This window comes from Manis pentadactyla, chromosome 12 (genome assembly GCF_030020395.1).
Source record: "Manis pentadactyla isolate mManPen7 chromosome 12, mManPen7.hap1, whole genome shotgun sequence".
Taxonomy (NCBI): domain Eukaryota; kingdom Metazoa; phylum Chordata; class Mammalia; order Pholidota; family Manidae; genus Manis; species Manis pentadactyla.
Window position 1 is genome coordinate 108,190,964 of NC_080030.1, and position 23,908 is coordinate 108,214,871.

Genomic DNA, 23,908 nt, shown 5'->3' on the forward strand with positions numbered 1-23,908 from the left:
CTGCAGGCACCGACGTCGGCGCCGGTCGGTGTTTCCACGCCGAGGTGACCCTTGCCACCTGCGGCCAGCACCTCGGCTCGGGCGTTCGCTGGTGTCGGGCTCCGAGCCTGCGGGACGGACGCGCCGGCCGCCGACCCCCCGGCGCCCTGCTCCGAGCCCAGACGGCCGCGCCGCTGCGCGCGTGGAGCCGAGGCCGCTCTGCCCTCCTCTCCCGCTCCTCCGGGGCCCGCGCCGCGCTTTGCTGTCGTCGAGGCTCTGGGGAGGGAGGCGGAGCCCGGCGGGCGGTGCGGGGGCCGGCCGCGCGCCCCGACACCCACTCCCGCAGCCCCGCGGCGCCGGCCGCGCAGGCGCGCGCACAGACGCACACCCGCGCGCGCGCACGCCCGCAGCACACCCTGGCGCGCCGCCCAGCCCTCCCCCTGGGCGGGGACCCGCCCGCCGTCATTCTAGGTTGAGGCGCCCTGCGTGTGTCTATAACTTTGTGCCGCGGCCACGGCCGCCCAGCTCGTGGAAGGGAGGAGGAGGAATGTGGCGGGCGGCGGCGCGCAGGCCGAGCGGCGCTTCCTCAGGCGGTCCGCGGCGGCGGCCCGAGCGCCTCTCCCTCGCCGAGGTCGCGCGCCCCCTGCTCGGCCGGCCCCGGGCCCGCGTGGGATCGTGCGTCCCCCCTCGTCCCTGAGGGGAAGGCACCGAGGTAGGCGCCGGAGCGGGGCAGCGGGAGGCCGCCCGCCCGGTGGCTCCGGATCCGCTTCCGTGCGGGGCCAGGCGCGTCCCCTTCCCTCCGTGCCTCGGTGTGCGCGCCCCCTTCCCGCCCGCGAGTGTGTTTAAAGGACTTGAGCGAGGGGGGAAAACTGTCAAGATGGCAGCAGCGGGAGCAGGGAGGTGATGAACGTGCCGGTCCGGGTTTTCTGGAGGCCCGGGAGCTGGGCGCTTCCTGCCCTGTTGGAAGATTTACGTCCCCACTTGCCCCCTCCCCGCGTTCTTTACGGGGAAGGGGGTGGAGGGCACCACGTCCGGGAGAAAGCGAACCACGGAAACCCCCAAAGTGGCGGCTCCCGCTCGGCCGACCCTTTGCAGACCGCCGAGTGGCTCGCCCCCCGCCTTCCTGTCCTGTTTTCCCCCTGGAAGTGACGGGGGCCCGTCTGCGCTCGGACCCGTGGGCGAGAAGGGGAGCGGGGAGCTGCCCGCCCGGAGGGCACAGCCGGGGCGGCAGGCGGGGGCGGCGGGAGAGCCGAAGACGCCACAGACTTTGGCGGCGACGCCGCGACCGGAGCGCAACATAAACAAACGCCCGCCCGCCGCTCGGCTGCGCCTGCCCGCCCGCGGCCCGCTTTAAAGGCGCGGCGCGCCCCTCCCCCGTCCCCGCCCCGCCCCCCCGCCCGGGAGGGACTTTCGGCCCCGCGGCGGCGGAGGCGGGGGCGGCCCGGCGAGCCCGTCGATTCGCTCCCGGCCGGGGGCGGTGTCTGCGGCGCCGGGTTCGCGGGACGCGCCCCTCCAGGTCCGCCTGCTGGCGGCGGCGGCGGGCGAGGACTCGCCGAGCGGGGCTCCAGCCCGGTAACCAACTCCCCTCCTCTCTCCTCCGTGCTTCCCCAGGCGGCGGCGGCCCGTCCCTCCCCCGCCGCACCCCGCCGGGCGCCAGCGGACAGCCGAGCCCCGCGGGCGGGCGGGCGGCGAAGATGGCAGAGGCGCCGGTCTCGCCGGGCCCGCTCTCGCCGCTCGAAGTGGAGCTGGACCCGGACTTCGAGCCCCAGAGCCGGCCGCGCTCCTGCACGTGGCCCCTGCAGAGGCCGGAGCTCCAGGGCAGCCCGGCCAAGCCCTCGGGGGAGGCGGCCGCCGATCCCGCGATCCCGGAGGAGGACGACGACGACGAGGACGGCGGCGGGAGGGCCGGCTCGGCCATGGCGATCGGCGGCGGCGGCGCGCTGGGCTCCGCGCTGCTCCTCGAGGACCCGGCGCGGCTGCTGGCTCCCGGGGGGCAGGACTCGGGGTGCGGACTCGCCCCCGCGGCGGGCGCGCGGAGCGGGGGGACGCAGACGCCGCTGCAGCCTCAGCAGCCACTGCCGCCGCCGCAGCCGGGGGCGGCCGGGGGCTCCGGGCAGCCCAGGAAATGCTCGTCGCGCAGGAACGCCTGGGGGAACCTGTCCTACGCCGACCTGATCACTCGCGCCATCGAGAGCTCCCCGGACAAGCGGCTCACGCTGTCCCAGATCTACGAGTGGATGGTGCGCTGCGTGCCCTACTTCAAGGATAAGGGCGACAGCAACAGCTCCGCGGGCTGGAAGGTGCGTACCCACCTCGGGCGGGCGGCGCACCCGCCGGGCTTCCTGCGTAGCTCCGGGCGCCCGACTGGGGGTTGGCAGGGAGAGCCTCCGCTGTGAGGCTCGGGATCCGGGGATCTTCGGGAGAGGGGAGCCTGGGGAGGCAGCGGCGCGGGGGTGGGGTGGGAGAGGCCGCGGGGAAGCCTCGGGCGCGGCCGGGTCCGGAGAGGGGCGAGGGACGCCGGCCCGGGCAGGGCGGACGGCAGGAGCGCGCTCGCTGGATTCCGGGACAGCGCGGAGGAGGTAGGTCTGCGGCCGACCCCGGAGTAGATTCACTGCGGTGCGGGTGGAGATTCTCTGTGGGTGGAGAGGGGACGTGCGGGAGGGAGTGTTGGGGACTTGGCACCCGGAGGAAGGGTTGGATTTGTGGTTTCCAGCCTGTCGCCGGAGCACGGTGCGCGGTAGCTGGACGGAACCCTTGGGTACAAGTTGCAGGCTTGCGGTGGTAACTCCCACAGGCACTTCGATCCTATTAGAAAAAACAGCGGCTGGAACCCTTTCCTACCCTGTGCTGACACTTTGACTCCTTAGAGATCTCCAGTAGGCCTGCCCCCAGTGGCCTCTGAGATGGTCTGGGGCTTGGAACTGGCCAGCCCTGCCACCTCAGCGCAGACTGGCCACACCTGCTGCTCCCGCCGAGGCCTGGCCTCCCCCGGGCCAGGTGTGCCAGGACCCCTGCCTGGAGCTTCCCTGGGCCTTTGGGAGGGAGGTTTGGTGGCAGGCCGGGTGGTAATGGCTCCTACCTGGAAGTGAACCTGAAGAGAGGCTGTCTACTGTTCCTTTTCAGCCTTTTGGGGCACTGGACAGGTGGTGGGGAGAGAGGTGTGGAAAAGCCTCTGATGTAAGGGTTCGCAGTTGGGCATCCAAAGAGATTAACTCCTGTGCCTCTGTGGCCTGCCGGGTCCCTGCTGCTTTGCTCTGCCTGGCATCTCATCCTCCTGGTCCTTTCCCCCAAAATGTATGACCGTCCATAGCAAGCAGAAGACTTGTGTGTAGTGGGACATGCATACTGCTAATCAGTTGCTTCTGTTTGCAAGTTAACTTTTTTTTCCCTCCTTTTTAAAATAAGTAGTTGTTTCCTCCTCCTGTCCCTTCATTGTCTTTGCGGAGCCCTGTATCTTCCTGGGTTCCAGTAGGTGTATACAAGGACAGTTTAACCGGTGTGGAGCACCGGAGCAGAGCTAGTTGATGAAGAAGCTAAAGAATTTAGTGGGTTGACTTTTAATTTGCTTTTTTAGAAACCTTGCAAAGTGCCTGTTTTTTATTTTTTCTTTTTTATGGCCAGGGCTGGAGAGGCCTTATTCAGATGCTTAAAAAATGTGCCTTGATATTATCCCAAAATCTATCTCTTTCCCTTTAGCAAATGCTGACATTAAGAACCTTACATTTGATTTAATTTTATTGCTTTGCAAAAAATACCAGTTGTGTGATAGGATAGTTTAGAGAAAGGATGAGAGTTCCATTTTAAAGCAGTGCTAATATGATACCTTTGAAAACCAAGTTTCCAGGTGGATAGCAATGGTTAATTTCAGTGTACACTGTCAGAAAGGGTCACGTTTACAGGGTGGTCTAAGAAGATGGATTTGGGGGGTTGAAATACTTGGAAAAATCTGCAGATTTCTCACACTTGAAATTGAGTCCTGTATGTTTTGAATTTGGTGCAGAGAATCTGTTAAAGTTAGCTTTTTAAAAGAGAATCTGTTAGTTGAAAAGTTACATAGGGTTTTCACTTTTCCTGTGATTTTTAAAATTGCAAGAGTAATTTAATTTTACTAATAACTTTTTTTGTTTTTGTGTCTATAGTTAGATAGTAACAGTTTAATAACATTTAAATTTTTTAAAAAGATTTATGTGAGAAAGTGGTATTATCAAAAATAGTCCATGACTTGAGGCTGGACTAATTATGTTCTCATATAGCTTGAAGGACTCACAACAGAGATTTTGGGCCTCATCATAAACTTGGTTTTATGTCCTAACCATTTCTTTTTGTGTCATGGTTTCTTTTTCCTTCTCTGATATCTCATCTCTTTAGAATCTTACGAAATACTGTAAATTGAAACTCTCTAGCCTTAATATGTTTAATATAGGGCACACATTTTATGGTTATTTTTACTTTAAAATTTTACACTAATTCTCTTTGAGTGTCAGGTGGCAACTAATCCTTGACTATGGGGATATAGTGTAGTTAAAGAGTTTTTGTAAGATGACCTTCATCAAAAGATGCAGCCATGCAGGAACTTCCAATCTTTGATGATGGAGAAGGCCCTTTGAAACGGGGTTGGTTTCATATTCTGATTATTACTAATAGCCAAGCTTTTTTGTGCTTGTGGTTTAGTGGGGGTGGAAGAAAAGGGAAAAGGGAGAGGTCAGGAGCTAATCGTGACCCATTTCCATGCGTCCAAGTTTCAGAAGTTGATTCCTATCATGATTAGTCATTTTGAGAACATGCGTGTGTATTTAAACCACACTACTTTCATTCTGAGTTATACATGAGGGCTTTTAACTTCTAAAAATGTCTAGAATTCAGGTTAACCTCTCCTAGTCAATGTGCACAAAGGAACAGTGTGCAGCGACTGGGCCTCACTTCTTTTGTGATTGTTGGGGCCATTGCATTATGAAATCCTGTAATCAGAATTACCACCCTAAGATCATAGAATGAAAGGACTAGGAAAGAAGTCTTGAAGGTTAGAATTGAGATCAGCAGTTCATAGTCCTGGTTGCACATCAGAAACTCCTGAGAGCTTTTAAAAATATAGTCACTACCCAGAGAGTCTGATTTAATTGGACTGGTGTGTGGCTTAGCATTGTTGGGTTTTTCAGGTTTCTCAGATGATTCTAACGTGTAGTTAGGATGAGGCTTGCTGATCTAGTTCAAGCCCCTTATTTTATAGGTGAAGAACTTGATTCTTTGCATTAATGACTTTTCTAAGGTCACACAGCTAGTTAGTACAGTGGTAATTAGTACCCATGGTTCTGAAGATCTTTGTTCTTTATCACAGTTTTCCTCTTTAAATTGATAGCTTTTTAAAGGTCAATTACTAAGTAACAAATAGTCTTATATAAGTACAAGGTGTTTTCCTGAAAAGCATGTTTGCTTTTTTTATCTAAAAATGCCTTGGTTATTATTTTAGCATTGGAAAGACAGACAAGTATTGGTAGAGCTGAGCTTTACATCGTATTTGTAAAGCTGCCCAGTGCCTGTCAGTGTGGGTCTTTAGAAAGTATGGAGTGATAAAGGTGGTTGAAAAGACAGCATTTTAATAAAAAGAGGAAGCTCTTGGTTAGCTTGGGTTGTCAGATGCACTCTGTGCCAGGGACAAAGGTGATGGCTGTCTCATCGGTTCCCTTACCTTAGGCAGTAAAGCAGAAATGAATAATCATATGTGGTTAAGAGGGAAAGGTTGTTTCCTTTAACTCAGATTAAGCTTCCTTACTCTGCACCCGTAATTGAACTGGTGAGTTCTCTGGGTTCCTCCTGTCTTGGGCAGACCTCCAGACTCCACGTTCACCTGCTCGGGCTTGTTTGCACGTACTGACCTACACAGAAGCACCACCTGCCTTTCCCGTGGGGCGGGCCACGCGCAGCAGCCCTGGGTTTCTGTGCTGGTTCACACAGTTTAAGAAATATAGGATCCTGTGTGTTGGCCGCTGCTTCTGTGGAGAATTCTTCAAGAGCCTGTCTTCCTTCGTGTGAGAACGTGAGCTCCTATGCCTCTTCCCAGGGTGGAGAGGTGAGGGCTGGCCTGCCACATAATGTTCCTTTACACGTCACTGTGCTGGTCCCCTAGATGAGGTATCCAGTTCCTTCTCAACATACTGTGTGAAGAAAATGTTCTTTTAACCACAAGTTTTATGTTTAAGAATATTTTTTAAAATTTCAAATTGATAAGTTATAGTAATTCCCTGTTGGCTCATATTTTTGACCTTAGTCACTTTTGGAGTAACTCCCCAAAGGACCAGTTACCGTCGTGTGTGAGGAATCTGTCTTCTGCTTGGCCCGTGTTGCCAGAACGCTCTTTTGTAATTTCCTTCGGCAGTACTGTCTTGTCAGTGAGTCTCAGCTAAGGCACTTCCTCTTCCTACAGTAGCGGCATGCTAGGGGGACTGTTTTTCCTCTTTTTCAAAGCTGTGTCATCGACCTATGAAGTGAAGAAATTGGCCCTTTTAGACTTTGATCTGTGAGCCCCATGTAGCAGAGACACTCTTTATAAAAGAAGCTAAGTGTTTGTTTTGATATGTTTATCTCCTTAGAAAATGAAATGAAACTATGCAGACTTATTTTTAGGAGGTTTTAGGAGGGTTCTATTTTAAGAGAATGATACCATAGAAGAACATCTTGTAGTTAAACTTTTTATTACTCTACTTGTGGTTCTTACTTTAAACTGCAAGATATTTTTATTTGGAAAATTAGTGAGGAGGCCTTGTCCCACTAAAAAGTCATTTACTTGGTCTGGAAAAAGCTTAGCAGACACCCTTTGTCCAAAGATCTTGATAAAAGGTCAAAGATAAGACTGGGTATCTGTGTTCTGGCAGGTAACCCACTCACCCACTGCTGGTCAGATTCTAGATTCTCAGGGCTGGAGAGAATATGGAATTTATTTTTTCCTCCTCATCTTGTCTGCAAGGGATCAGAGTCTATCCTGTTCTTGACTCTTCCTTGTTCCCCTCTCCTTTTCCTGTGTCACAGATTTAGGGGTCCTGAAGAGCCACTGTGGCTTTTTGTGGCAATGGAAGGAGCGGGGGATGACTTGTCCACGGGTGGGTTAGTGTCCCGGCAAATGAAACGCACCAGCTTTCCTCTGGAGTAAACCTGCAATAAATCCAGAGATGCCGTTGGCAGTTTTCAGTGGTGGTTTGGAATTTCTTATTTTTTATTTGCATGTGTGTGTGTGGGAGAATGCACATCATATTTTTCTTTGTGTTTTAGCTGTCTAGTGAAATTAGTAATTTGGCTCCCGAAGCCATTGAGAATTTAAGTTCAGAGCCAGCAGAGGGAGTACACAAATATTTGAGCTCATCTCAAGTATTTTTTTCCCATATAACTGAAATAATAACTTTGATAAAAATTAAGTAAAAAGTAGAGCCCTGATATACAGTGCTTCCTGTAGACTCACGTCAGCAATAGACAAGGACACTTGGGGGAGGGTGTGGTGGAAACCCTAAGGCGACTTTCTTAAAAGAAACTTTGGTCTTCTGAGACCCATGATCCATTCTCCATCCCCAGAAAGTTAAAGCACTTTTAACTGGAAAATGTCCTTCCTGCCTTTCATCTTTTGGCTGCAGGAGTCTTAGGATATATGTGGGTGTTCATCTGTACCTGATACCAGGCTTCTCAGACCGTGTGGAGTGTCTGGACCCGTGGAATGTTCTGTGCTGTTTTGACTGGACTTTTGATATTTCCCAAGACTTCAGTTTCCCATGGGTGAGAGGAAGAATTTAGTAGTCATAGATTCACTGGGGATTATGATTGAAATTTTTTATAGTTCTCTTATGCCATAATTTGTCATCTCCCCCCACTTAGCCCCCTATTTTGGTAGTGGTTTATTTTAATGGGGGAGCTGTAGTGGGTTGCATAGTGACCCCTCAAAGTTCATGTCTATTTGGAACCTCAGAATGTGATCTTATTTGAAACTAGGGTCTTTCCAGGATTAATTAGTTAAGTTAAAATAAGGTCATCTTGGATTGGGAGAGCCCTAAATTCAGTGATTGGTGCCCTTAAAGGAGAGGAAGATGTACTCGATGCCGAGAGGCTGCATGAAGACAAGGGCGAAGGCCAGAGCTGTGTGGCTGCGCCCGAGGACCACACGGGCTGCCGGGCCCACCAGAAGCCCGGCAGGGGCTGGCAGAGCAGTATGGCCCTGCCCACAGCCCCTGGCCATCTGGCTTCCAGCACTGAGAACAAGTTCTTGTTTGCAGCCCCTAAGTTTGTGGAGATCTGTTTTGATGACTCTAGGAAGCAAACAGCATAGAGATGGAAGAGGGGGACAGGCAGGGTTGCAGACAGAGAAGAGTAAAAAGGTTTGTTTTTTTATGGAGAAGTAATTGACATGTAGCATTACTAGGTTCAGGTCTACAATACAATGATTTGATTTTTGTGTGTATTGTGAAATGTTCACAACTCTTAGTTTAGTGAACATCCGTCACCATACATGGTTAAAATTTTTTCTTCTGGTAATGAGAACTTTTAAGATCCACTCTCTTAGCAACTTTCAAATATATAATACAGTATTGGTAGAGTCACCGTGCTGTGCATTACATCACCGAACTTACTGTATAATGAAGTTTGTACCTTTTGACTACCTTCTCCCATTTTGCCCACCCCCAACAAAAAATTCATGTTCAAGTTAAAATGTGAATCATTAACAGGCTGCCTTCTGGTAATTTAAATTTCTTCTTCCTTCATCCTGCTGTGAGGGAGAGAAGAGAGGCATGAATGCCCCTTAATCTCCAGTTAGAGGTACTAGAACTTGTCCCACTGCCCTGGGCTCCCTCTTCTGCCCTTCCCACTCCCTTATTGAATTCTTACTTCTTGGACCATTTCATGAAGCTGGAGAAATGGCTGTGCTTGTGGAGTGTGGGCTTGAGTTTCACACTAAGGCCACGGGGTCTGGCTGGGCGGCACTTGGGTTGCAGTCAGTTTTGCAGGGGAAGGGGAACTCGGGTGCTCTGTGGAAGGATGGTGTTGAAGGTGCCGCTGCCCTGCCAGGGCTTGAGAAGGCGGAGCACAGTCAGGGTCGCTGCCTTCGCAGTGGTCGTGAGTGTGAGGCTTGTGCAGAGCACTGGAGTCCCTCGGCCCCTGTGCTTGGCTCACAGTCCTTCAGCCTCACACACCGAGGCTTCAGGCTCGCGTCTCCCTCGTATGCATGTATGTCCCATAAACTGGCCATCCTAAAGAGGTGTGGAACAGAGTGGTTATCTGCTCAGGAGTAGTGGCTGGTATTTTCTAAGTCCTGGTAGGTGTTTGTATTGAATTGTTCACAAGTATTTAAGAATCAGAAGTGCACCTGTTTCTCTCCTCTTTTAAAATGGTGTTTTGGGGAGGGGAGTCAGGGTCATAATGGAGAGACAGTTTGGTTTTTACAGTAGAAAGAGGAGTCTACACAGGTCATTCTCAGGCCTGGTTATAATAAATAAATAATCGTAGCTACGATTTACTGAGCACTTACTGTGTGCCAAGTGCTCAGCTAGATTTTTACATCTGATGTTGATCCTGCAAGATAAGCATGTAAATGTAATTACTAGTTTAAAGACAAGGGAATGGTTCAGAGATGTTTAACATTATGGGATCAAACCCAGGCTTCTTGGAGTCTGGAACTTCTGCCTTCTCTCTCCGCCCTGCTGCTTCCCGGAGTGTGGGTTGGATGGTAGGTTAGAGGGGGTACGACAATACACTTGAATGGATGCCATTTTACTTATTTATTTGAAAAAAATTTTGGCAGGGGTTGAGTTTGTGGGGTTTTTAAATTATAAATATATGTGTAATTGACATACAACATTATATTAGTTTCAGGTGTACCATATAATGATTCAGTATTTGTTTATATTGCAAACCATCACCACAGTAAGTCCGGTTAACACCCATCACTCCACACAGTCACAGAATTTTCCTCCTTGTGATGTGCACTTTACTCTTAGCAAATATGCAATAGGCATTTTTAACTATGGTCATCATGCTGTACATTACATCCTCAGGACTTAATTTGATTGTATTTCTTTTATAATATGACTTAGTTATTTTGTAGCTATTTATTTTGAAACTGCCGTTTTAGCAGTTGCTACTATGTGCTGCATTCTTTAAAGGTGTCACCGCTAGTTCTATTACTCCTTGTAATGCTGTCTGAATGCTCACCTTCAGAGTTGTGGCTGACCTCTCTGTGTTGGTGGGGGAGTGGACTTGGACCCATGATTTGGGCTAACAGACCCCCCATGAGCCAATAACCTAAGCATTGAGTCAGTGCCTGGGCTCGGGGGTGGGCAGGAGTGGCTTGAGAATGCCGCCAGAAGCCTGTTGGTTTGGGGGCTCTTGGTCACTGCTGTGGGTGGCCATGGTCTGCAGATACCAGGTGTCCGATTTAGAACTAGTGGAACGATGCACAGTGTGTAGAAATCCCTTGGGTTAAGCTCTTATCTCTGAGACATTTCTGTGCTGGGAGAGTAGGATATTCAGGTAGGTAGAGGAATGGAGACACTACCACCAAAAAGTGGGTTTCAAGAGAAAAATTTACAAGAAGTTCCTGGCAGAAGTTTGGCTGCCAAATCAGATCTCATAATTAGAGGTATTAAAAATATTTTGTGAGGTGGTTGACTCTTTGCAATGCAGTTACTAACGGGTTTAAAGGCAGGCTGCCAAGACCGAAGATGTTGCATAATGCGAGTTCTGGCCAGGTCAGAGCGTTCATCTGCTGAAGAGCTCGCTGCTTTTGTCTTCAAGGTAAAAATATGTATGAGTGGGACCTAAAATGGTGGTTTTAATTGGCCACAGGAATGTAGTACCTGTGTGCCCTGAGATAAAGTGGGGCAAGCAGAATACTAATCCCATGTGTGTTGGAAAAACTTCAGAACTCTCAGTTTTCTAGTAAAGATAGGTGAGTGGTGTCTGGAGAGTGTCCAGAAGGTGGACTGGGACCCTGTGATAACGGGAGTAGGCAGAGCTGTTCTGCCTGATAACTGGGTATAGCCAGGGTGGCGGGGCCGGCGGCAGCTCCAAGGAAGGTGGCAGTGGCCACAGCAGGCTTTTGAAAGCACAGCTCTGGGTGAGAAAAGTTATACCCAGTAGAGCTTGTTGGATGTCTCACTGAAAACTGGTGCTACGTTGAGTAGATCAAGTGGATGCTGAAGTCATTAACTCATTCACATAATCCAGACCTCAGAATTGCTTTTTTCCCTGAAGTGTTCCAGTAATCGATTTTAGAAATACTTCTTTCATCATAAATTATCTAGGTAACCACCTCCCGTCCACGTTTCATACGAAGCTCAGCAGTGATGTTTAAGGTCTCCTGCTCACCTTCCTCTCCTTTCCCTTTTTTCATTTTTACTTTAATATTTTAAAAAATCCGATATAGTTTAATTTTCTTTTAATACTATAATGGTTTTGTGAAGTGACAGACTCTCTGGATCTCCCCATTAGAACTTTCCCTGTTGGCAGAGTCCTAAAAAAGAAAAATTCTGCCTAATTTAAAACTCAGTGTGGCTGTAGATATTCCAGAGTTTTTAGTTTACAGAATAGTGTCCTGGGGCTTCCTGCCAGCATTCATTTCCAAACCAAGGACTTGTTGCTTTTGTCCTTCATACGTTTGCATTTTGTCCTGTCTTGGGGACCTTTCTCCCCCCGTATTTGGTAGAATGAGAAGGGACGTGTCTTTATTCACTAGTTAGTTTTCAGCGCAGTCCCATAACAGCATTACTTTGCCGTGTATGACTATACCTATCATGCAAATAAACAGTGGCTCACAGACTAGATTTTAAGCAAGACACCTGTTTTTAAAGTGAACGTTGGAATTCTGAGCCCAAGCATTCTTCTGAACTTCTTTAAAAGAATAATGATTCTAGATCAGGTGCATCGTTGTGTAGCCCTGAGAGCCTGAAATGGGCTTATAAAAAGGCGGGCCTGGTCATTTCAGTCACCTTTGGGCTGGTGCTGGCGGGAGTGTGCTAGCTTTGGCACACCTGGGCACGGAAGCTCCTGAGGGAGAACGTCTGAGGTGAGCCCGTATACCACTGCTTCCTGGAATTAGTGGCCTAGATCGGGCCTTCTATCACCAACCCTGTCCAATAAAGATACACTTACAGCCTTCTGTTTGAATGGATCCCTGTCTTCTGCTGAACTGAATTATCTAAATCAGTCCCTTTCGGTCTCTGCCCTTTCCAAGAGAGTTTCTTATTTCAGGCTGAAAGTCTACGTGATCTGGGTCATAATTCAGGCATTACCATGTTCTCCCTTCATGTCAGGTGGTAAAGTGACGTTTGGCCCTTGACCGTAGGCATCATTTAGGAGGTGTTCTTTGGGAGGAGGGGAGAGGTTTACTCCAGTAATCTCAGAATTAGGGAATGCTTTGAGTTAATTTGTGAGCAATCAGGACTGAATAAGTGAAGTACCATGTGCTATATTAGGAAAGCTAACTTGTGGTGCTAGTGAAAATGACTTTCTTCTAAATGGATTTTGAAATACTTAACAAATGTTTTTAAGTATTTCAAATTTTAAGAAATTTAAGAATGTTTTTACCAAAATTGTAATTCCTGTTTTTAAGATGCAGATTTATCCATATCTTAGTTTTCTAATCAAATCAAAGACTCTTTAAATTGATTCATCAGTTTCCAGTCTCGGTTTTTTTCTCTCTGGGTCCCCAGTGTTCACCCTGTTGATGTGAGCAGGGACAATTTTCACATCTCTGTGTGTTTCCTGAGCTGAAGATGACCTGCTCTGTCCACTGACCACCAACACTGTGTTCTTCTAACTGGTCTGTTTTATGTTCATCATTCTGTTTTAAACAGGCTCATAAAGCTTTTAGACATATTTTTCTAGCTTGCCTCATGTGTGCATCTGTGCTGGTCAAAGAAAACAAAATAACCCCCTCTTGGTTTTATCATCTGCATCACATGATTTACTTTGAAAAGTCACTTGTCAGTGTGGTTACTGGGAAGATAATTTCAATGACCAAGTGCCCTGAAAGTTACTTCTGCAATCTCTTCCTTCTTGCCTCCCCTTTAAAAATAATTTTTTTGCTCAGGGATAAATTTTGTTGTTTTTCTGGCATATGATTTCAGAGTTGAACCTTTAGGTGGTTTGTTTGTGGGAAGTTAAAGCTTTTTTGCCTGAAGTCCCTGGGGAAAAAAAAAGGACCCCTTGTTAAAGGGTTTCCTTTGGACTGTTACCAAGTCTGGCAAATGTGGGTACTTCCTTGACCATGTAGTCATTTCTGGGATGATCCTTAGATCATTCTGGAGTCTGGGAGTCTCTATCTCACCTATCCTAATTGCTACCAGCGTTCTCTATTCTTTTCTATGTACTTTTATGTCATTACACATTATCTAAAGGGCACTTAGTGCCATTCATCTTTCCCACCCACCTGTCACCTCTGTGACCTTTCCCCTACATCAGTGGGGTTTTTTTTTTTGCAACCTCAACTGCATTTGAGAATCGCCCCACGAGCTTTGAAAAACCCCTGTGCCTAGGTCTCATGCTAAAACAATTTGGGTAGAATCTCTATGTATGTGTCCTGTGTATCTGTATTTTTCAAGAATCCCAAGTGGTCATAATGTTCAGATAGAGTTGAAACCATTGTCTTAGAAAAATCAGAGGGATTTTGGCTGTGGCATTCACCAACTATTTAGTACTGACTTTAGACCTGATCCCATCCACTCCTCCATGGACGGACTTGCAAGATGGCGTTTGCGCCCTGGACGCTCCCTACAGAAAGGTGTGCTATCATTTGGGATGTCAGAGAGCCGGTAGCTTCTAAGACAAGACATCATTTAACAAACTGTGTAGGATCTTTTCCTCTGCTTTTCTTTTTTTTTCCCCCCACATGAGTGCATGTGGTTTCTTTAAAGTTTCTAACTCCCACTTGTGTTTCTAGTCTCCATTGGACGCTAGTTAACTTACTTTGAAGTTTTCAGCAATTTGTAAGAAGAGATAATGGTATTTCAAGTAATTGCATAAGACTCAAAAACTGAGGCATGTAAACTTCCTGTCCCTCTTTTGTGCAACCTGATCTGATACACTAGAGGGTTCTTATCACATTCTGACGCACCAAGCTAGTGGTTCTCAACGTGTGCTCTCCAGCTCAGCAGCAACAGGATTGCCTCCCAGGTGGAAATGCATATGTGGGGGCGCCCCAGACAATGGAATCAGAAGCTCTGGACCCATCGGACTGTGTTGTGTTGTAACAAGGCCTCCTTGCAATTCTGGGGCAAGTGGAGATTTGAGAACCATTGCTCTCAGTCATTTGCTAAGTCTGGAATTCCTCTGGTGACAGATTAGGAGTCAAAAATAAAGATTCTCATGCCATCTGGGTTTCAGAGTACTGACAAGAGTAGGAAAAGGTTGGCCATCTTGTGGTGGTATCTGTTGAAATGTAACAGAGACCCAGCCTGGGTATTAACTTCCCGTGTATCCTTGCTGCTCTTTAGCATTCTGTGCAGGGCAAGGGCCCCAGCCACCCGCCTGGAGAACAGTATCCAGGACCTGCTCAGGTGCCGGAGGAGCCCGTGTTCACCCTTGTGCGTGCACTGTGGTCCCAGGCTGTGTGCAGGCTGGAGTCTTGTTTTGTGATCTTTTCATCTGACTTGTTTGTTTTGGTCTTCTAGGAATGTTCACTTTTAAGACCAGCATCAGACAGGGGAGTCATTGCACTGACTCACCCACAGACGGACGTGGGCTGTGTGGGAGATAGATAAGAGCCCAATGTGCTGGGTGTGATCAGTGGGACGGGCGAGGGGGGAGAGGGGGAGGGAGGCAGCCCGTGTGATGAGGTCAGCGCGCCGCCCTGCTGAGGAGGTGGCACCCTTTTGGCTCACACGGTTTAAGAGGCTCACAGCCCTCTCTCACCCCTCTCCCACTAGGAGGCGAAGCCAGGCAGGGGTCAGGTCGGGTCAGTGCTGAGGGTAAGCACCGTGGGTGCTGGGCCTGGTAAGCAGCCTCAGGGTCAGCCGTCCCCAGCAGCTGATGGCAGCAAGAGTATAAATAGCGCAGAGGACAGTGGGTTGGCCGGGCCTTGGAAGTCCGTTTCAGGGCCTTTGAGCAGCTGCTTCAGAATGTTGCCCGAGATTCTTAACTACTCTTATATCTGACACGTTAAAAAGAAGCCAGGATTAGTTGGATTACACATTCTTCTGCTGTTAGTAGCACACCTTTCCGTGTCCACGACAGCATGGTGTGGGTGCTGCGCTTCAGAGGGGCAGTGAGCTGGTCTTTCCTGCCTGGAACGGGGAAGTCGGCCACTTCCCTCGGGGTCACCAGGATTCTTGAGAAGGACCAGCTGTGGAGACATCAGCAGGCTCACTGTAGGGAGAGCTGTGTAAAGAGGCGTCTGGGTCAGAGTTTGGAGGAGAAACCTAATGTGCCCTCCACACTGAGCAGCATTCAGAACGGGACTCTGGGGGGTGGGCAGTCGGGACTCTGAGCAGAGGGGTCAGCCAGGAACAGCCGGCGGGACTCAGAGCTTAGGATGTTTCCTGGTGCTGCCACTGCTGGCGGACGGAATGTGTCAGCACCTGTCAGGTCACCCACGTTTTGGTGTTCCAAAAGAATGGGCCATTGCTGGCATGTTCTGGGGGTGGAGAGGAGGTCTCTTGAGAAGAATCTGTTCAGGGTGCATTTACAGAGGAGTGAAGCGCCGTAAGGCACAGTCAGGCTCACAAGAGAAGGCCTGCCTGGCAACAGCCTAGAAGGCTTGGCTCTCAGGTCTGAAGGTGGCAATATGGGACAGCTGTTTGCTCACCCCACTTTGAAATGCCCTTTGGAAGCTGTAGAGGAGGCTTTCGGTTTTAAGAAGAAGGTCCTGTGTCCCGACTTCTAAATGCTGCTGAACCGGGGGGAGTTGTAGGTGAAGTTGGAAAGCTTTTTTGTCCTCTCCCCAAAAGGGGCAAAAACTTTGGGTCTTCAGCCTGCATTGGTGAGAATGGTGTGATTTGCACAGTCACGGCCTTAGGCCCACCATCATTTTCATGGCTGTAATTAAAAGTTATTAATTGAACATTTATTATGTGCCAGACACTGCTAAGAGCTTTATACCTATTAGTTCTTCCCTTTACAGTTGAGGAGACTCAGGTACAGGGTGATTAGGTGAGCGGGCCAGGCCATACAGTTTGTAAGTGATGTATGTGGGAAACCTCCATCAGTATGTCTCCACTTTGACTAAATTAACTCCAAAATCAATCATTTATCCAAAGCCTTAATTATTTTGATTTTATAATATTGCCTGAGCTCTTACTGGGCTGTTCCTTCTATCACGTCTCTCATTTTGGTTTAAAAGGAAAAGGAGGGGCCTTTGCATGATCTTTTGTTAAAATTAAGACAGTCATGTTCTACCCACCTGGCTTGTCACTCAGAACCCATAAAGAATGGACTTGAATGTTAGGTTGTAGACAAGCATTCACATTGAACACAAAGGCTTTTAAAACTTGCACTCCTGTGAAGTGTGATTATTTCCAGGGATGGAGCTCTCCAGACCCCCTATTCCTCCAGGCTGCAGGGTAGATGTAAATGAAATTCCAAGAAGAGTGACCAGGCTGTGATTTGCAGATTCAGAGACACAGAGATGCTCTCACTCTGAGCCACATCTCCACTTCCCTGTGTCACCAGCGTCCCTCTCTCCTTTTCCCCTTGGCAAAGTTGTCTGCCACCACGTGGGGACAGCCACGTCATGCTTGGCCTGGCTTTGGAAGCCAGTGGGTCATTTTGGTCAAGCTCTCATTCTTTTCTTTGGATCTGCTTCATGCTTTAATTTAAGGCCTAGGACACTGTGTGGTGGAAGAAGATGGACTGAAGTGAGCAGACGCTGAGCGAATAAGAGCATCAGGATGGGGAGGCAGGTTGTGGAGGGCATGGGAGGTGACGTGATTGGCATAGACGGACCTAGGAGCAAGGCTGATGGCCCGGTAAAAATTCCTTGGCAGAGGCTGGAGTGGTGTGGTTGTGCTGAAATACTGGGGGCAGTGGCTGGGTTCAGGACAGCAAGCCATGATGTCGCTTCTTCAAAGAGCAGTATCAAACAACACATATGTACTCTCAGTTAAATGACATCATTAATGAGCACATTTTATAATCAAAATGCTGTCAGTTTACTTGCAGTCTCAGTCGTGGAACCATTGAGACACTTAGGGGAGGAAAGGAAACCGCAGAGTTCTCACTCTGGAAGGAGCAAGAGGAAAGCAGAGTCATTTTGTGGTTCTGGAAGAGTAACACGTAGCAGTGTTTTGTGTTTTGATGGCATCTTCCCAGGAGTTCAGAATTATGAGTAGTTTCTCCCTTGTTGAAGTGGGAGAGACGTTCTGTTGGGAAACGGAATCTCCTGAAGTCCCCCGTGTCCGCGGGGCAGAGGGCTGTGAGGGCAGCGAGAGGAGAGGGCCGTGACCGCCCCCTCAGGAGGAATCATCTGTGACCTGCTGCCTACGCTTTATTGAAAGAACTTGGTTGTCTGGTCTTTTCTATCTCCGTGAACAATAAAAAAGTGTCTCCATTTTTTTCTGAGATCAACAACAAAGCTTTGTCAATATTTTAAAATATAAGCTCCAGGAAAAAGCCCCAAGAACAGTCAAGGCTGAATTTGGAAAATCCTGTTAAGTAGAGTTTTAACTATTTGGGGGGACACAGGATTCCTTACACTCTGAACCCCACACAAAAAAGGAGAAATCAGCCTTCTTTGCTGGTATGCAAGTGGCCACCAGCTGCTTTTGGGTTAAATACAGGGATCGTCTTAAACATCTTGTGTTTGATGTGAGAAGCTGGCCTGAGACTTGCCCTGGAACTCATGGGAGGCGAAGGGAGGGTGAAGTGTGCCAGGAGCCCAGAACGCCTGGCCCCGGGTTCCAGCTGTGACTGGTCTTCATCTGAGAAATCCCGTGGAAATCCCAATCTAGTTGTAGGAACTCTGAAACTTTGCTTTTCTCAGTCACTGACTAATAGTATTTTTATTACTAGACTTTTTAAAATGAAAATTTTGCATTCTGCACATAAACAGAGATGTCCTAAAGGACCTAAAGGAGAACACATGAGCCACATGTAAGGTGGCACGTGTGCCCTGTGTGGCTCACCGCCTGTTGGTTGGGTTTTGTCCTGTGGATGCTGATGACATCCTCTAGATGTTAAGGGCTTAGTTCTTTTTCAGGGCAGACTTTTGACATTGTCTGTTTTCTTCGTCCTGTATACAAACATGGGAAAGCCACGTCTTACCCAGAAAAACCGGTACAGTCAGTCAGTTCACCCAGGCCTGTCAACACTGCCTGTGTCGGGGTGGGGGCCGCGCATCTGCCAGCCCCACGCTCTTCTCGGCAGCCACGCTTTAGGTGCCCGACGTTTCCTGGGGGCTTGTCTAGAGGAAGGACTTCTCCCTGTATATTCTGGGTGAGTGAGCGACGCAGCTGAAGGAGCAGAGTGAGGCCACTCAGTCCTGACCTGGCTTGCCGGCCCCCCAAGGCACCAGCACTGCCGTGGAGGGTCTGTGTACATGCCTGGACACATTGCTCACTTCAGACACTGCTACATTTTCTGAGGAGGAGTGTGGCTGTTTGTTCGTTCGTTTCTAACTGTGGCTGGCGTGGAGGCCTTCTGTGGGAGTGGATCAGTGGGAGTCTTTCTCAGGCGGCCGAGATGATGCCTTACAAACCTGCAGACCTCGAATGCCTGCCTGCTGGCAGTCCTGTCGTCCAGAATGGTGGGGCCTGAGTTCTCTAAGTGGTTGCAGCTTGGAGGAACGTGATGTCGGGAAGGAGTTACTGCATGTAACGTTTCCAAGACTGAGCTCCTTTGTGCCAGAGGAGTGGGCACAGTTAGCTGGATCAATGACTTTAATTGGTAGTAATTTGCTGCGAGGGAAATTCACAACTGCCAGGTTTGTGCTAGGCAGCCCATACATTAAGTCCTGTTTGGTAGACGTGGGTATCTCTTCTTGGGAATTAAGTCCCCAGATAGCTTTCTGTAGCTATTAAAGTCTGACTGATCATGCTCCGCTCCTTCATGGGCATCGGGAAGTGGGTAGTCTCCAGGACCAGCAGTTTCCTTGGCTCTGCCGCTGTGAGGAGAGGTACCTTTCCCAGTCACTGTATGGTAGCCCGGAGGCTTCTGTTTCTAGCCTAAGTGTAGAGAGGTTTGTGGCAAATGGGGTCTCCAGTGTTTGGCAATCTTGGATTTCCAGGTGCTCGGATGCACGTATGGTGTATCGACCTATATGCCCTGTTAAGGTGGAATTCACTTGCAGCAACTTGTCTGAAAACTCCTGGGGGTACAGTTTTCTCGGTCACCCAGGTGGCTGGAGGCTGTGTCCCTCAGCGGCGGGTTGGTGACTTTCGTGCTGGCTCCTGCAGCCTGGGCGGGGTCTGGGCCCACCTCCAGGGCTCACGTGACGTGATGTGGAGATGGGGACGGGAACATGCCGCCTGGGCCGTGGCCACAGTTGCTCACTCATCAGCTTTCATCAGCCATTGGGGAGAGTGTGGAAGACCCAGGTGGATGGGGAAGTGGGTGGTGGTGTGGATGAGTTTGCAGCATGGGGGTAGGGGTGCATGCGGATGCTACTCCACTTCTGGGAGACCGCACAGCAGCCACCTTGGGGTCCAGAGCCTACCTGCCTGAAAGGAACACAGGCTTGTTGAGCTGTGCATCCTGGTGTGAATTTCTGCCCATCCTTCACTGGTGCCACCTCTGATAGCAGAGTTTCTGCCTGCACAGTGCGTGGTTGGAGTTTGTTCTCTCACTAACGTAGCACAGTGGTCAGAGTGCCCTCAGAACTTTGAGGGCAAAGCGATAAAACGCTGAGCTGTCTGAAGGGCCGCAAGGGCACAAGGAGGAGACACTGCCCTTCGTCTGCCTCTCTGTTTGTACAACTGAAAGAACACGGAGTCTGCCTTCCGGAAAGGAGTTGACTTGGCTTGCCCCGGCATGCGGAGTGCTGGGTGAATCCCGGCATGGAGGGCACGTCACAGTATGTGGCACTCATGTGGTCTTCGATGATTTCACCTAGAATCCTGCAATCTGGAAACTTGTGTTTTCTAGGATGCAGAGCCATTTTGCATGGTTTTGAGTCTAATGTGTATTTAAAGTGGTTGAGATTTTCATTTGGCTAAAACCTAGGTGGTTGTAGACTAATAGGATAATAGTAACAATAGCTTTTCCTAAGGAGCCCTGGATTGGCTAATGTGAGTAAAAGGTAGGAATGTTACTCTTTCATTACTATGAAATTGAAGCATGGAAACCCCACAGGTCCTAGAGTTGTCCCTATTAGACAAATGCCCAAAGATCCCAGAGCTGTCCCTACTGAGTGCCCCGCAGGTCCTCGGGCCAGCCCCTCCAAGGTGATCGGGGAGGGAAGTCCCTCATCTCTGACTTTGGCTCTTGCTTTGCTGCCGAGCATGTCCCCGAGCCATGGAGAATCTTTGCCATCTTATTTCCCACCTCCTGGGGAGCAGAGGTTTCCCCTTGGAGTTTACACTGTGGGGAAGGCGCTGGAATCCAATCTGATAGACTGCAAATCTGGTGGGGCTCACGGCCCGCTGGCTCGGTCAGCTGCTGAGTAAGCTGGGAGTCCAGGTGGCAGGGTGTTTGTCTCTGGGGGGGCCTCGTGCACCCCCTCAGCACCTCAGCAGAGCTCGGCTGGCTCCTTTTCATAAGGCAGCCGAGAGCCTCTGAAGGTGCGCCCTGGGTTTTTCCCCACCTTAGGGATGCCCCCCCTCCCATTAATGCACCTCCAGGCTGTTGGGGTGCCTCGGGGAATCCTGCACCATGATGGTTCTGTGGCCTCGTCTCCCGGGTTTCAGCCAAATGAAAACCTAAGCCAGCTTGTGTACACATTGGTCAGAATCATCTGGAATCGGCTCCACAGAGATGGGCATCTTTCTGCCCTTGTGTGTCCTCTCAGGGTGCCTGAGAGGGAGGTGAGGGGCACGGCGCACATTCTCCTTCCGCCTCATCCCCACCCGGCGTTCTTGGCGGGCTCCTTGTTTATTACCACCTCTAAAACCCCACAGAGAGCCGCCATTCCTGGAGAGACTAAAGCCTTTGGGAAGCAAAGACCGTCTTTTCCTACAGATGTTAATTTCAAATTCATGTTTGTTTTTGCCCCTCTTGTACCACAGTGTCAACTTGTAAAAATATTTGCAGTAAGACAAGCAGAAACAGGGTAAGGGACAGTATCATGCTGACTGGTGCTAGAGTCAGGCCACACTCTTGGCTCTTGAGTTTTGTAGCAGCTCAAAGCAAAAAGGGATATACGATAAGCTTCCAAATTTGTGATTGCCTTTCAGTAAAGGCAGATCAGTTTCACTGACAGGGCATAGCCTTTCTGTTGCTGAGAAACTTCTCTTAGACCATCGTACAGCACACTGACCTAATAGATGGCATTCTCTTGTGTGAAATCTGGTCTGCTAGGGTAATGAGCCAGCCCTTTTGAAGCATTCTTTCCACAGTGGTGTATTTGTGTCTGTCTGTCTAGCCTTGTAAATCCTTTTCTGACATACCAGGACTTTGCTTGGGTGTGTATGGCTCCAGACTTAGGGAGTGACAGGAACCTCTGGGCCTGCAGTGTGGGTCAGGCACTTTGGGGAAGTTCTTGGGGCGCCTGTGGGAGAGCGGCAAGATGGGGCTGGGGCTGGGGACTGAAGGGGGCCGAAGGTGAAAGTCTTGGATTGGCATCAGGAATCCTATACCAAGGGGAATTGGCAGGGATGCAGCGGAAGCGGCTGGGGGTGAGGGAAATGCCAGGGAGGGGCTTAGGTGGTGCTCAGCCCGGGCACGGTGCAGTCCAGCCTCCAGCAGAAAGGTTCTCATGAAGTCAGCCTCAGGGAAGCTGCTAGGGAACCTGTATTAATGTGGCTTGGGCACCATTCTGACAATAAACCTGAAGCTAAAGAGCCTTCCTTTTTCATGGCTAAAGAAACAGGCTCAGTGCTGGGTCTGGCCCCTGCTTAGTTCAGCAGGTTTCTGGGGCGCCCAGTGGACCAGGTCACCCAGCTTCCTCGGGGCAGAGTGAACAGACTCAGCCTGCCCCCCCACCCCCTCTGCCAGAGGGCTCTGTCACCTAGAAAGGCTGCTTGGCTGCAGTAGGCCTCCAGGCCACAGATGAAGGATCCTGAGACCACTTCTCCTTGGGTAGAATTGGTCCCAGAACTTCTCAAGGGAGTGAGGTGATTCCACTGAGGGGCATCAGATGCGGGGACTGATGGTGGTGGGGTTTCAGGCAGTGCTGGGAGCTCCGTGTGTCCACCTGTGGGACCTGTATTATGCCAGCGCTTACAAAAAAATGTGCCCATGTGCACACACACACACACTCTCTCTCTTTCCCTCTCTCTCCAGTTTGCATTTGCAGTGAAAGCTGTGGCTCAGTACTGTCCTTGTTTTCTCTCCCATCCATTTTAGGCTAGCCCACGTTCCTGCACACAGACCAGGCATTGTTTAAAGTACAGTGCACTTGCCTGCTCGCTCTTACATTGCCATCAGAAACCCTTGATGAAATGTCTCTTTCTCTCTGTTGTTATCTCTGCTCAGGCACCTGCCTGATGGTGCATTTGGTTCAGGAACCCAGAACTTCCTTTCTGCCCACTTGTGTTGCACTAAGTCAGGTGAAGGACATGCATATTTTTGTAGAAAACTTAAGGATTCCTGCATTTTGAGATGACTCAGACCAGTGTTTCCAAACTAGTAATACTGGACACACGCTGGAGAAGGGCCCCCCCTTTCCTCTGCCTTCTCCTCCAGCATCCTTCCTGACATGCCGTTTGCAGTGAGGCAGAGGGACCAGCCTTATAAGTGCAAGATTCCATCTAAGAAAGAAGTTTTAAGGCAACTTTGACAGTTAAAAGCCCTTCGATCTTGTGACAATCTGCTAACCAGGTGCATTGCTTGTGATCTCATTTCAGAATGTGTTTTATTTCATCATCTTGGTAGATTCAACAGAGGTAGAGATGATAGGTGTGAGGTGTTTTCTGAGTAAATTAATTTTGAACTATTAATATATTTTAAAAACTGGCTTTGTGTTTCTCTGCACTTGGGCTGATTGACTTGGGTGGACCATTGACTGGATGTAATACTATTTTTTAATCCAAATTATATGAAAAATTAAGATTTATGGAAAGACACGAACTGAGATTGTTGTGCAGTAACATTTCTTTATTGAGCAGTTACATTAAAAAAATCAGGTTTCAGAAGTTCATTTAAAGTCAACTTTAGAGAATGCCTTTGTTACTCAAAATGAGATGCGTGCGTAGACACAGCTCTCTCCCTGCCTGCCTCTGACCAGCACTGCTTCTACTTGGTGCTCCCCTTTCCCTGCAAAAGCCAGAGGCGAAGAGGAAGGTGATTGCCTTTGTGGTGAGCCGAGAGGCAGTGCTGCTGGCTGGGAAAGTGTCCGGGCCTCCCAGAGAGCGTAGTAGCCTCAGAAACACAACGTAAAACCTGCCTGGGCCTCCTCGCCTTCGCACGCAGAGCCCCAGCGGGGTGCCTTCTGCTCTGTGGGACCTGCAACTGAAGATCCCAAAAGGCCAAAAGGAAGGAGGAGGAAGACATATGGTCTGTGCTGGTGTCACTGGAAAGTGAAGGGGTACTTAGACTTTCATGGAAGCAATGACAAATGACAGTGTCTTAGTTCCCTAACGTTTGTTAACCTACTTACTGTTGTAGGTTCTGCAGTAGGACATTTAAAAACTGACATTCCTGAGGATACATCATATGACAAAATCGCTAAACCTGGTTTGGGTCCTGCAGGGTTGGGGGTCTGGTCCAAATGCATTTTAAGGAGAAAGGGGGTTGCATTCCGGTGCCTGTGGACCGTTCCACATGTAGCCCATTCCCATGTTCCAGATGGACTTCTTCAGAAAATTACTGTTTTTGAAAACAAAAACCTAAGTGGTAGAGAGAAACACAGGCTCTGTTTACACAGGCTGTT

General features: G+C 49.7%; 1 protein-coding gene across 2 annotated transcripts in view; it reads left to right on the forward strand.

Annotated features, from left to right (window-relative positions):
* Nucleotides 1-554: 554 nt before the first annotated feature.
* Nucleotides 555-23,908, forward strand: part of FOXO3 (forkhead box O3) — a 104,989-nt gene continuing 81,635 nt past the window's right edge. Inside the window, exons 1-2 of one of the 2 annotated variants that reach the window (XM_057489467.1) lie at nucleotides 555-691; nucleotides 1,591-2,279. In XM_057489467.1, coding sequence (XP_057345450.1) covers nucleotides 1,674-2,279 — 606 coding nt within the window. In that variant the 5' untranslated portion in view covers nucleotides 555-691; nucleotides 1,591-1,673. Of the gene's footprint in view, nucleotides 692-1,534; nucleotides 2,280-23,908 lie in introns of those variants that run through there. The other variant, XM_057489468.1, reaches the window with a different exon arrangement.